This window comes from Lemur catta, chromosome 8 (assembly GCF_020740605.2).
Source record: "Lemur catta isolate mLemCat1 chromosome 8, mLemCat1.pri, whole genome shotgun sequence".
Classification (NCBI taxonomy): domain Eukaryota; kingdom Metazoa; phylum Chordata; class Mammalia; order Primates; family Lemuridae; genus Lemur; species Lemur catta.
In genome coordinates, this window is record NC_059135.1 from 20,528,306 (window position 1) to 20,543,306 (window position 15,001).

Here is a 15,001-nt window from a genome sequence, read left to right on the forward strand (position 1 = left end):
CTTAATGGGGTTGCACCAATTTATATATCCACTGGGAAGAGTATCTGCTTCACCACAATATTATCAACAAGGTGGATTATTAAACTCTAGGATTTTGCCAATTTACTACGTAAAAAAAATGATATCAATTTTTGTATTTGCATTTTCCTTCCTAAAAGTGGATTTGAGAAATTTTTCATGTTTAAGGGCCATTTTTGTTTCATTTTATGTGGAATGCCTTTTGAAGTTCTTTGCCCATTTTAAAAATAGAATCATTGGTCTTTTTTTCTTATCAGTTTCTAAGACCTTTTTATATATGAGAGTTATGGGATAAAGTAGGTATTTAAAAATTTTTGGATAACTATCCAGTTGTCCCAACACCATTTCTTCTATAAACTCTTTTCCTATTGATTTGACATATGAATTTATCATATACCAAATTTTCATATGTAGCTAGGTCTATTAATGAACTTTCTATCATATTTTATTGATATCTCTGCATCATGAACCAATGGCACAATTTTATTTTAGTAATATGTATATGTTATTATATAAACATATATGTATATGTCTGTATGTGTGTGTGTGTATATATATATATATATATGCATGTATGTGTGTATATATCTGTCTGTCTACCTATCTGAAATGTTAAATAATAGTGGGCATCCTTGTCTTATATCTGACTTTATTGGGAAAGTCTTTAGTGTTAAGCATGTCTTATGCCTGTTAAGCATGATTCTGGCCTTTTGGATGAGGCAGGTATATTTTATCATGTAAGAATTATCCATGTCAGTTTTATCATATCAAGAGTTTTTGTCACTGGTTTGGTGATTTATGTCTAATGTCTTTAAGTGTATATAGAAATGATGTCTCTCTTCAATTTAATAATAAGATAAATTATATTAATAGAGTTCCTAATGTTGAACTATGCAAACCCATAGTAAATCCCACTTGGTCAGGATGCATAATTATTTTAACCTGCTGCTATTTTCTCTTTGCTAACAAAATGTAAAATCCCTTTCCCACAATCTCTGAAAATCCAAAGTTTTCTCATGACTTTGAGACAAAAACTCAATTGGAATTAAACCCTGACCTGAGATGATGTGAGGCTTTTCATTATATTTATTCAGTCTCCTTAGTATGAGTATTACATGTTTTATTGCAGAAATGTTCACATAATTGATTGAAGAATGGTGCCCTAGATCACTGGAGATGCAATATATTATACAATATATGAATGCATTTCCTCTGTAAAATCTACAACTGAAGGGTTTTACATCGAGGATTTTGTGACTGTATTTTATTTAAGATTTCCTCATTAATATCCATAAGTAAGGTTGCTTTTTAACTTCATTTTTTAGTTTGTAATCTTTGGTTTGTTACAATATTGTATACTATTTAATAAAAAAAGAAAGTTTCTTTCTTGTTTATTTTCTAGAAAAGTTTAAATAACATTAGGATCATCTTTTCTTTAAGGTTTGATAAAATATTTTAAATTATAAAAATTCATTTAATAAGAGGCTGATGATATAAAAAGTCAAAGGTCCCCATTTGTATGTTCTTACTTCTACTCTGTACTTCCTCTTCTGATCACTGGCTCACTGTTAAAAATTTGTATTATCAATACAAAATGACGTCCCAGAACTTTCTCTATCCAACATACAAAAGACAAAAATGTGTTTAAAAATAATTTAATTTGATTTTTAGGGGGGCAATGATTTACATACTTTTTGAACGTTTGTATTTTGTATGTGAACTACTTGTTCACGTACTTTTCTGTTGTTTTTATTATTAATTTGTAAATGTTTAATATGTAAAGATTTTAGCTTTTTTCTCTTCTCCCTTTACCTTCTCACTCTTAATAATAATCATTGAGTTACTGCTAACATTCTATTGTGTATCCACTTATCTCTTTTCCTACGCACAAATTAGTATCTACTTAAAATTGTATTTCATTTAAAAATAAAAACATTTTAGGCTGGGCACGGCTCACGCCTGTAATCCTAGCACTCTGGGAGGCCAAGGCCGGTGGATCATTTGAGCTCAGGAGTTCGAGACCAGCCTGAGCAACAGCGAGACCCCCATCTCTACTAAAAATAAAAAGAAATTATATGGACAACTAAAAATATATATAGAAAAAAATTTGCCGGGCATGGTGGCGCATGCCTGTAGTTCCAGCTACTTGGGAGGCTGAGGCAGGAGGATTGCTTGAGCCAGGTGTTTGAGGTTGCTGTGAGCTAGGCTGATGCCACGGCACTCTAGCCTGGGCAACAGAGTGAGACTCTGTCTCAAAAATAAAATAAAATAAAATAAAATAAAATAAATTTTAAATGTATATCACATAAAATATATATACTCTTAATATAGTATACATTATTACTATATTGTATATAAAATAATGTTTAGTCTACTACACAATTCTTGCTTATTTTACATGACAGTAAAAAATATCAGAGATCATTTTAAAGACTGCAATACATTTCATTACTCTACTGAAAGACTATTAAGTTTTCTTAAAATGCAGTGAAAATTTTGTATGTGAATGTGGGACAAAATACAAATGGTGCAATTGCTGACTTTAAGTTACATCAAAATTTTGATGGAGAGTGCTTTCTTAAAAGTTGTCCAACATTTCATCAACTATTTCTTCACTCTTTTCTCAATACCTTTGCCAATATGAGGTACTATCAATCCCAAATTATTATCAATAGAAAACTGATATCCCATTGTTTTGATTTCTACCTCCTTGATCCCCTTTGAGGTTAGGCATATTTTTATTATATTTATTAGACATTTGGTTTTCTTCTTCTGTGAATTTCCTTTATATGTCCTTTGCCCATATTCTCTGTTGAATTTTCTTTCTCTTATTTATTTCAAGGAGCTCTTTGTATATTAGGAATATTAACAATTGTATCTGGCAAACATGTTCTCCCAAGTATCTTTAGAAGGTCTTCACACCTATAAATTCCTTTCTCTTTCTTGATTGAGCATGGCCCATCCCCTTTGCTGTCCTCTTCTTTTCTACTTGTCCTTTTGGCTAATGTATCTCCTGTCTTATTTGTATCACTAATGAGCTAGTAGATAGTAAGTGATGTGGAATTTCATATTTAAACAGGGCATATGACAACTTTAGTTAGAAAGGAGATGAAAACTCAATGTGTAGAGGATTTTGTGGGGCTTTCCTGTCTATTTCAGTTTTTCATTAGGTAACTTTTCCTTCTGAACCATGAATAATTATTGACTGTATATTCCAGTGAAAACATAGAACTCACTGACATACTAGCTGATGCATATAGAAAATACAGCTAGTTATTTGAATGCTCCAATAATCAAATATTTTGATAACTGGCCACATATTTTATTTTTTCATCCAGATATTCAGTATAATGACTTGGGACAAATATATCAGCATGTATGGACAATTGAAGAATGGAATGAGTGGCTACAGTACAAGAAGTTAAAATTAATATTAATTCACATACAAGAATAAATAAGTCATTCTCAGTACTATATATGTATATATTTATATAATATATACAAATAGCCATGTTACTAGTCAAATGTATGGTCATTTTCCAAATATTTGAAATATTTATATGACACTCCAAATTAGAATATATTCTTTAAGCAGATGCTGTGCTAATTTGTGTTTTTTCATATTATAAAACAGAAAACTGTAAAGAATTCTCATTAATTCACATGGAAAGGCCCAGGGCAGAAAGATAAGTCAAAGAAACACAATCTTAAGTCATTTGTATTTCTAGCTCTTAAAACTGTGTAAAGGAAGGAAAAAGAAATGCTTAATTATATTTTTAGAAACAATAAATCCTACATCAATCCCCTCAATTTTCCCACATAAAAAATTACTCTCATCTTTTCCCCTTGCTATGTGTTACATAGACTCTGTTCAGTCCCTCATGTATTTCCTTAATGTTTTTATTTTATTTAGGTTGAATTGATAGTCTTTTCTTGGTGCTGAACTAACTTGAACATAAATACAGTATGTATACTTGATGGCTTGGCTATATTCATTGATAACCACTGGAAATCTTATTTGAGGTAATCATTGATACCAGGAAATTTGAAATTCTCTTTCTTCTTTACACAATTAGAGAAAATTCCTAGAAACATATGTCCTTAAATTTATTCTTAAAAATTATGTTACTGAAAATAAACAGAGGTTACCACTGTTTATCTAGGGAACAAATTAGTTTGTGCTTTACAAAATTAAAATATTTCTAAAGATAATTGTTATATTTTCATTGGTAAACTACTGTTTTATGGGAAAACTATGTTATACTTTCTTGTTTTATTTGCTCTTAAATAATCTCAAAACAAGGATTTCACTATTAGCTGAATATTGAATTTTAAGATTAGGTGTGGTAGATTCTATCGCTTTAAACTTTTTAAAAGTTTATATATTTAATATAAAGTTCATATCTTATTTTTAAAGCTTTATATCTTTAATGCCTCTTGCTCTTGGCAAGTTATAATTCAGGAAGGCAGGAAAAATCAGTCTTGGTATGCAAAAGGAAATTATTTGACAGCCAGGATAATCAGCATTTATGCAAACTGAAAATTACCTGCCTGCCAAAATCATCAACCTTTATGAAGATTTAAGAAAATGTAAAAAATATTATAAGGCTGTTTACAAGTTAAAATCCATTGCCTCTACCTTGAATCCATAGGGTATACTTTTATCTTGTTGCTTTTTTCATACCTAAGAACATAGCATACTTTAAAAAATAGTTTATAGTATAATGGGCAAATTTATCTTCTTATATGTAATGAGATAGACTTACTGTTGGAAATTTAAGAAACTATTCTAGTTATACTCTGTCATAATAAACATTTATTTTCCCTCCAGCTCTTCTATATATGGGTCATCTGTTTCTGTTTTCTGGGCCAAGCACAGAGTGAGAGCAAGGAAGGCCTGGGCTCAACCTATTTTCTCACCAAAAATATTGGCACCACTAGTGGAGTCCTCAGTGGTCCCCGATGTGCCTTTCTTAATCCAACCCCTTAGACCTCTCGGCCATGCTACTGCCATGATGTGCCTTTCTTTGACAATGATTATACTTCACTTTTTGAGCATAAGTGACTAATTAGTGACATTTTATATAACAAAAAGATAGCATCTCATGATGTTATATTACAATTAGTCTTCCTACTAGTTTTAATTCCTATTCATTTCTCCTATTGAAAAAAAGAAAAATTTTGTTTGAAAGTAACAAGAGGAAAGGAACAGAAATGATCATTTTGTAGTGTTTCATGGACAAAAAAAGAGTCAAAAAACTTAACTAATATACCTGTACACTCAGCATCTGTTTATCAGGGACACTAAGGGATTACTAATTAATTAACTAATTAATTGAGCAAGCAAAATCCATTTGTTATACATTTTGTGTAAAGAGAGTTTCTTTTGAAGACAGATTTCTACTCTGACATGTAACAGAAACAGGATAATCTTGGGTGACATAAAATTAAGGATGACTAATTTGTATGGCTGATTTAACATATGACATAGACTTTAACTGTGGATATATTATGGGCTTTGGTGTAGGGTTGTTAGAAGGATGTGATAGATGCATGTGTAATATATGTTCTAGATCTGCGGTCCCCAACTCCCAGGCACAGACCGGTACTGGTGTACAGCATGTTAGGGACTAGGTGGCAGAGTTGCCCCGTCACTGTTCATTGAAAAGTTGTGTTCCATGAAACTTAGGAACAGGGTCGGGGCGGGTGCACAGCAGGAGGTGAGCAGCACCTCCCCCACCCCATCCATGGAAAAATTGTCTCCCATGAAACCGGTCCCTGGTGCCAAAAAGGTTGGGGACCGCTGCTCTAGATGATGTAATTATATGAGTATGCTGAATGTGTCCAGATAAGAATTTTTAACTGTAAGTATGATGGTGTTTACCCTAAAAGTGAGACAAAGTTAGCTGGGGCCACCTAGAGAAGAAGAGATCTTCAAGGACCTGTTTAGACAGTTGCTTCTAGAAAAAAAAGGAACACTCTTCAAAGACTTGTCAATCCTATTTTTTAAAGATTGATTAGGTAGCCAAGTTTTTCTTCCTTTTATCCTTGGAGAAAATGAAAAATAACAGTTCTTCCTCTATTTTAGACTAGCCATTCATATACCTTATGACAGTTTGGTCTCCCCCGAGCCTTCTCTTCTCCAGGACAAATTATGCTAACTCTATCAGTCTGTCCTCATAGGTCCCATTTTTCAACCATTAAATCATCCTGTTGTTCATTCCTGTATCTTTTCCAGTTTCTTCAAAATCCTTTTTAAAATATAAACTCTTAGATTTGATATCTTTGCATATTTAAGATAGGACAGAACTTCAGGAGGATATTTATTTTCACCCTCTAAGTCAGAGAGATGGTCACAATAACAGGCTGAGTTAGGGGGATAAGAAGGAAAAGAGAAGTGAATTTAAGTATTCAATGTAATGGATTTATATGATCAGAAATAGTCAAACCTGTGCCTGGAAAAATGTCACAGAGCTTTTTTATAAGTCCTTTGGGACAAAAGTTATAAAAGTAAACAGAAATGCTTCTGTTCTTTTTCGGTTTAAATGACCTGATGCATTTTTTTTTCTCTAATTATATTTCTGTGAAGGAAAAGATTGGTAGGTAAACTAACATAATTCCAAATTCAGGACAAAGAATATTTAATAGAGGAAAATGACTACTGCTAAGTCAAAAAAGGGGATAGGGATTCAGCCTTAGAGTTAGTGAACTTAGCTTAATTGAGGGCTAGAACCACTTTTTTTCAAGCAGATATTAATGCCAGAGAGAGCATTTGTGGAGTGTGACCTAGCAGAGAATTATTACTTTTCTCTTTTTTGGTAGTACACGACCACTAGGAAAAGCATGCTATTCACTTTGTTGATATGCTCTCCTGGGTTCATGGCATTGAATTGTCTTTTCTGCAGCATCCCATTGATTTGGGTGATTAGGATATTATAGTTGTATCAACCTCCTCATTCCATGAAGGACAACAAGGAACATATAACCTTATAAATAAACCAAGTTACCCTCTACAGCATTTACTACGAGAGCAAAGTTCCACTGTAATAAAAACCTAAAATGAAAGCCCTAAACTTTTGTCTTTATTACTTCAATTTAAGTGCACTGATGATTGAATTTTACATTTCTTTGATAACTTAACTTTAAACCTAAAGTCTTATCTATGCCCAAAGCAAAATACCTGGCGTTCACCCTACTCTCTATCCTGGGTTGTGCACTATGAAATGGGGTGAACTGCTTCATAGGTTCCACAAAGAGAGAGAAATGCAGTCACTACAAAAAGATGGTACTATGTTCTTTCCAATAGCCTCCTTATAAATCAACAATAAATAATAGGGATCACAACAAAGTCAGCTTATAAGAGCTTTAATTCCCCAGATAGAAGGCTGCACAATTTCCCCATTGCTGGTTTATTTTCACTTTAAGGTGGAATAAAAATATAAATCTGCCATGCCTGTATCGAAAGCCACAGGCAGATCTTAGAGGGCTCTTGCACTGAATGGTGTGCAGTAGTGAAATATTTGTATTTCGCACTAACCCCTCTTTGAAAGCTAATGCAGTATGCTCTTACCATTTTTGCAGACAGGACAACATTGTTCTGGTTCATAGACTGGGTTGACACACTCAGGAACCGCGCAGTCTGCTACAACACAGTGAACTTCATTGCTGGGCTCACAGCGACACCATTCACATGGAGAGGGCTAGGAACAAATCTAAAATTAGCCCCTTTTCTCCTATAACTTAATGCTTGCACATTCATATGCTGTCAGAAGACAAAACATCAGTGCTTATATTGGCTTTACTGTATTAACTCCATTTACCATGTGGATGATCATTCTCCCCTCATGGAAGGCCACCTACACGTCCAAGCCAAGGAGGTTGCAATGTGCAGCTCAGGTTGCTGTGAACAACTAGAGCACCCACGTATAACTTTTCCCACATCTTATGTTCCTACTTTCCAGAGAAATGTTTGGACAACTAATACGTCATCTCCTGGTTTGATTTCCAGATACACTGATTGCTCTGACTTCCTCTGGTAAACAGAAATGATACTGGAACATGTCAAATATTTTTTTTTCTTCCCGAGAAAAGAGGAGGATTACTGAGAAACAAGAAAATGGCAAGCAAACATCCTTACCCTTTGTAGGAACTCCTTTTCAAGCTAACCTAGACTCTAAATGGCAGTTTTTCAATGTGAATTTTAGAGGAGACTGCATTTGGGATCCAAACATCCAGGTACTGTCTCTTGAAGCATTCAGTGAATACCTTTCATCTTGCCTGCTTGCTTTTATGAGCAAACTAACGTCGATTGGCTTAAAAAGCCACTATTTAAGTAAGAGTCAAAGACTCTAAAAATGGAATTGAAAAGTGATTAAGAGAAAAAAATTAAAAATCAGGAAAGAATTTTTATACTCACAGTACTTACCGACCAAGAGTAAGTTTGGGATTTTCTGCTTGCTTGCTAGAAACTGCCTATACAGCAAATAATCTAAAACAGTGGCCACTCTCTGACTTTCTCATTCCTTACAAATAAATTCTAGCTCTACTTTCTCACAGAACTGAGGTTTAGAATTCTGGAATGAAAAATGTGGGGGTCTCAGAAGTCATGCAATGTCTACACTTCTCAAACCAAGTCATTCGCTCTTCAAAAGTTCTGCCGCCAACCTGACCCTACTGTTCCTCACCTGCAAATTGTGTTAACTAAAGTGCTCTTCCCTTGCTACTGTCCGTAACTCCTGTCAGCTCTTTTTTCTTCCTGGATCTAACAATTTGTGTCATATCAATGCTCCTTGACTCAGGCAGTATGTGGAGGTGGAAACCTTTCAACTAATTATTTTTTAAATTCATTTTGTCTTTGATTTTTACTTGAAGAATGATAGTCTACATTAACTATTTTACTTTCAAACTTAGTATGAACAAGAGAAAGAGTCATAGAATCTGTGGTAAAGTATTGCTTTCTAAAAATGTGATCAAAAAATTTTTGATGGGTACAGTCATTGGTTAAACATCCCACTGGCATCTGTTGCATTATCTCACGGGCTGAGATTTTCCTGAAGCTCCTCTACTGAATAATCTCAGTAAATTAAGGAAAGATTTAATCCTACAGCACACTATTTGATGGAGAAATTTTGAATTAGAAACAGTGTAAGAGATGTAAATGCTTGATACTGTACTGCTTATTTTATAAGCTTCACTAAGATTGCAAGGTAAACTTGTCAGAAGTTTCCCTTTTTCCTTGGTTAATTGCAAAGAGCTATTTTCACACAGCCTCCTGAAGTGCAGCAAAGACTTGGACTGTATTTATTGCCAGTGTGAGAGAAAAAAGGAGCTGCTAACACAATCTCTTTCTCACAGCTGGGGTTGTTTGTTTTTGCTGGTTCCCTTCTTGCTGAAGGAAGGGCTGGTCTGTGCAAGTCTCAGGGACTAATTCTGGGAATAAAAATGCTGAAGAAAACCCCAAGTTTTTAAATGCAAAATGTTTACTTCACAGTAATTATTGTCTTTGAGAAAGATTTATTGAACTATTAGAGTCCCCAGTACAGACTGACCTAGAACACCCTTCTAATTTAAACAATGTGGTTGAAACTTATCAGTGCTGGGCATTGAGCTAAGAAATCTACCTGTATCTATTTATCTATTTCTTGTAATAATCCTAGGAAGGAAGATTTTTTTAATGCTCGTCTCACAGATGAGAAAATAGGCTGAGAAAGGGTCAACAGCTTTCCCAGATCCTATCAGTAGTAAGCGGCACAGGCAGGATTGGAATCCAGGCAACCTAACTGCTAAACTGTATTGCTACCTGATGACAAGAATCACCATTCTGTGTACTCCCATCTGAGTAGTTGATTTCCCAGTGGTTTTGACACCTCTCCATGCAGAGCAGATTCACAAGAACAACTGAACAATTGATTAAGACAGGATAGGTATTTCCTGCTACGAAAGAGAATTTTATTAACTTGGGTGTTTAGTGCATAAAGAGATTATTCTGAAAACTTAAGAGTTTTCTAACCTCTGCAAATGTGAATTAGAAAATTATGATGGCCAAAGTTAGGTTGCCATGAGGCTTGCAGATGCCTGGAAACTGCACTTGCAGGTATCTGAGAGAAGCACTAACAGGTAATAGTTCAATAAAGACAGAAATCAGTAGAGGGTGGATGTGTGTACACAGACCAGCATCGGAATGCTGAGAAACACTCTGAGGAATAGCTAAGATCACAAGGCTGAGTGATAAAAGTATATTTAAATTTTCAAAGGGATTTTGAAAAATGAGAAATATAAATTAGAAAAATAAAAATATCATCCTAAACACTGGTAGCTTTTAATCCTGCCCTGAACCTGGCTTTATTCATATGCTAAACTCTGTCCCTAGCCCAGAATCTCTTATCACAAGTATGTTATTTCCTCTTTTATTTTCCTTAAATTTTTTCCCCAAATAATGTCTCTTTTTCAGGCCATTTCTTCTCATCTCAAGCCTCCATGTGCCCCTCCGCTCCCGCTCTAAACACTCAATCAAATGTAACCAATTGACCCCAGGCTAAAGTCCCTTTCCTTCTTCTCCAGACTTGGCAACCCTCTTCCCTTTCATAATCTTACCAGTTCTGACACCACTGTTCTCTTGCTCAACTTGACTTTCTCTATTGCCCCTGCCTGCCCCTGCATTTTTGAAAAGATACCGCTTGAACGGCGATAAGTTCTTAGGAATATGCAGTATGCTGCTTTGACATTAAGTTCAGACTTTAAAAATCTTTCCCATCTTACAGTGTAAAACTCTGAAAGGTTTGGTGCTTTGGATAAATCTTTACATCTTAAGCACTGAGCTGGTTATAAATTTCCTTTTATTGGGTTCTTCAATGTGAAAACTATGGATTAAACCTGAAAATATCCCTGTAAAACCAAAGATTAAAGAATAAAGCTATCCTTAGAGGAACAGAAAATGCTGGAACAAGTACTTGGAAAAAACTATTCTTACTAGCTTTTTTTTTTTTAGAAGAACATGTGAAATTATGCCTAGTACATGGGTTTTGTCAGCTAGAGATTTAGTAGGTAAGACGATTAAATGACAATATCCTAAAATTTTATACAAGAAAAATCTTTTTCTAAGAAATCTTTTAGAACACTTTATTTCTATGCAATCTTTGGAAAATAAAGTAACATTCACTATCTATACCTTTGCATAAATTTTAGTTGAAATTGGGATTATAGGTCAAATTTATTTGTTAATATATATATTAGATGGTGTCAGAGTATTCTATGTCTGTTATAAAAATGTTATAACTTCAGCTCAGTGTTTTTGAATATCTAATGTGGAACTCCATTTAAACAGAGACTGTGTATTTTATCTGTAATTCCTCCTATCTCTGAATAAATACCTTGTATGGCAAATTCAAATGTTGCCCCTAGATTACAAAGGGGTTTCCTGCTATATATATCTATATACATAATTAGTAGAGCAAAATTAGACTCTTTCTTAAATATTGGTTTAGGTGACTATAGAAGCTTCAGATAAAGAGTAGTGGGAATGGTTAAACTAATTATTATAAATCATTCAGGAAGAAACAAGGAAAAAAAGCAACAAACCCATTTTCTTTTCCTGAAGTTTCATCATCTAGATGTCAACTAAAATGCCGTCTCTCTAGGGAGGTCTTCCCTGATGACCCAGTTCACCCAGCCCCTTGATCTTCTCTTTCCATATATCACCCATTCAGAGCTCTCTCATCAGTTCATGAAATTATCTTATGGATTTGTTTACATTTTCTTTTTATTTGTTTCTGTTTGTTTTAGAATCTCATAGATTCTAAGTTCCTTGTAATATATTGTTCACTGCTGTATTCTCAGCACCTAGAAGACATCTTATCACATGATAGATAAGAAATATTTGTTAACTAAAATATATCATCTTTTACTCATAATCTGTGTTTTCTCATTTATGAAGTCATACCTCTGGGCAGCTTCATCTGTGTTGGCCATACATGAAAAGGATTTTGATTCAGTAAGATGTTTGCCTTTTATTTAAATATTATAAAGGGCACTTTGGGGGAAAAGTTTTCTGACTGTGAATCATGAAATAATTACTTGGGTTCCAATATTATGGCAATGAACATAAACTCACCCTCTAAACGTAATTTTAAATACATAATTTTCATCATGTGCCTCACAGGTAAGTCAACCTTCAAGCACTCCATTGACTAGACTATCTAGCAGTAGATGATTACAGACTTTTATTGCACTAGAAAATACTGTGTTAACTAAATGTAGGGCAAGAATACATGCAGATAATTGCTAAAGAGTCTGAGTAAAAGTCTCATTTCAGCCCCATTCCCAGAATTTCTGATGCTGCAAGTGTGGGGCAGGCCTGAGAATTTGCATTTCTAACAAATTCCAGATGATGATGATTCTGCTAGGCCAGGGACCATACTTGGAGAACCACTGAGCTATTAGTTCATTAAATATGAAATGTCCGAGTTCAAATCAAAAGTCTAGTTTATTATATCTCAAACAAGAAGCAGTACAATTAATCAAAGAATGCCACTACACTATTGACACAGCGCCGCCATCTAAACAGTAGCTGGTTTACCCCAGCAGTGAAGAAGCCTAGAGAGCGAGTGGTAATGAAATCATGAAAGGCATCTTTCACAGCTTGTTGAGAATTGAATATTTTTCCTTGAAACAAGTGGTCCAAAGCCTGAAAGAAGCAGTAGTCAGTTGGTACAAGGTCTGGTGAAAACGGTGGATGACAGAGAGTTTCAAGTCCAGCCTCTGTAGTTTGAGCAGTGTTGTTTGTGGTCAAGTGATGTCTTGCAAGAGGATTGGCCTGTCTCTATTGACCAATCTTGGCTGCTTAATCAGAAGCATCCTTATTCTTTCATCCAATTGGTTGCAGAAGACATCCTCTGTAATGGCTTGATGAGGTTTGATAAAGCGGTAGTGGATAATACCAGTGCTGGACCACCAAACAGAACTATTAGCTTTTTTTGATGAATATTCGGTTTTGGACTGTATTTCGGCACTTCATCTTTATCCAGCCATTGTACTGAATGCTTGCAATTGTGAAAAAGAATCTGTTTTTCATCACAGGTAACAATACGTTGTAGAAATGCTTTGCCTTTTTGTCGTGACAGCAAAGAAAGGCAAGCTTTGAGACAATTTCTCTTCTGACAGTTGTTTAATTCATGAGGAACCCATCTATCCAGCTTCTTTACCTTGCTGGTTTGTCTCAAATGGTCCAATATCATTGGAATAGTAATGTCAAATCTTGCTGCTAATTCATACATAGGTTGAGACGGATTCGCTTCCACTACAGGTTTCAGCTCATCATTATCCACCTTTGTCTCAGGTCACCCACGTGGCTCATTTTCAAGATTAAAATCACCAGGAGGAGACATCTCAAACCATCAACATACTGTGCAAACATCTTTCCCAAACACTTCGTTGATATTTTGAGCTGTCTGCACTGCATTGGTTCCATGATGGAACTCATATTTGAAAATAACCCCAATTTTTGACATATCCATGGTTTCACAAAACTTTCTCTAAAAAAAATTGAAAGATAATCACAAGCCAAACCATGTGTTTGAAAGACTGAGGATGTACTTTCACAATAAAAATAAAACAAGAAGTGTCAAAGTGAAATATTAGAGATATCAACTGTCAAACTTAGTACTGAAGGAAATCAGACATTTCATATTTAATAACCTAAAATATAATGTGTATCAATTTTGATGGTTGCTTATTAAGCACATGATTTTAGTATATTATAAAATATTTTTTCAGGAAAAAGCCCTGATTTTAAGCACGTCCATTTTCCTAAAGGATGAGTTAGAGTACAAAGCCCAACAAAACACATATGTATATTCTGAGAAACAAAATTTGATTCCTAGAAAGCCCTCTGATTATATTGTTGAAAGCTGAAGGGATGGAGGCATAAATGGATTGGATATATTCTAACTGCTAAGTTTAAGCATACTATCTGTACTGATGGCATTCCTTCTGACCAAGCGATACTAGGCTTTAGATATCATGGGGTCCTTCATTTCTCTGATAATGAGCAAAAATTATCAAACAGAGTATAGCCCAGTTTGCTTTTCAAAAAAATTTCCCAAAACAACTATTTAAAATCTAATCTTCTAGCAGAGCAAAAGGATATGGCTTTAAGAAGTGCTCTTCTTTTAGAGATAATTTATGGCATAAATTTTACCACTTTATGGAATAAATCTCATTACTTTCAAACCATATGAGAAATTTGGAAGACTCTATTTCAAAGTTGCTGATGCCTGTCAGGAATCTCACTGTTCACTTCATTAAAATATACGTTAAATTACAAAGTGCAAGAGTATTTAGCATCCATTGCCACTCCCATAGCCAGTAATTTGCATGCGGCAGATGTCACCTAACAATCAATGGATCCAATGGGTTTTAACCAAAATTCACAATCATCTGAAAGATGACCCATAGCATCACTGATTAAAATGCTCCTCTGTGTTCGTGGTCTAATGAGATGGTGATGGCCTCTTCAGGGATCTGCCCTATTGATTGGAACATATTTGGAACATTGAAGTTAAGTCTTATCAAATTTTGGACATAAGGCTGCAACTTCTTTAAGAATTTTAGTACTGCTGAAACAAATATAAAAAACTTGATGCATAGATTTTTTTATAACCTCCTCAGTCAGCAAATGTATATTGTGGTATCATTTTACACTACAAGTTAAGTAGTAGCTGTTCTGGCTTTTTTTGGTGGATTTGGTATTTTGATAATATATTCTGCAATATTATTTACAGTATGTCTTTCATTTTTGTTGAAAACATAAGCATTTTAGTGAAATGATTACAAAAGGTGCACTTAGCCTTGCTGTGTAGATATAGTAAACTAGGCAAGTAAGAAACTAAAATTCAGAAACATAGATAAATTTTAATAATTATTCAACATATTTATTAAATGTATATTATATACAACGTAGTGTATATAAGGTATGCCAAAATGACCT

The 15,001-nt window shown here is 34.3% G+C and overlaps 1 protein-coding gene across 2 annotated transcripts in view; it reads right to left on the minus strand.

Moving 5' to 3' along the window:
• The window catches only part of VWC2L (von Willebrand factor C domain containing 2 like), a 164,340-nt gene that overhangs the window by 130,802 nt on the left and 18,537 nt on the right, over nucleotides 1–15,001 (minus strand). Inside the window, exon 3 of one of the 2 annotated variants that reach the window (XM_045558910.1) lies at nucleotides 7,589–7,718. The exons of the other annotated variant lie outside the window; for it this stretch is intronic. Within the exon in view, the coding sequence (XP_045414866.1) occupies nucleotides 7,589–7,718 (130 nt within the window). The remainder of the gene's footprint in view (nucleotides 1–7,588; nucleotides 7,719–15,001) is intronic. 2 annotated transcript variants of the gene reach the window in all.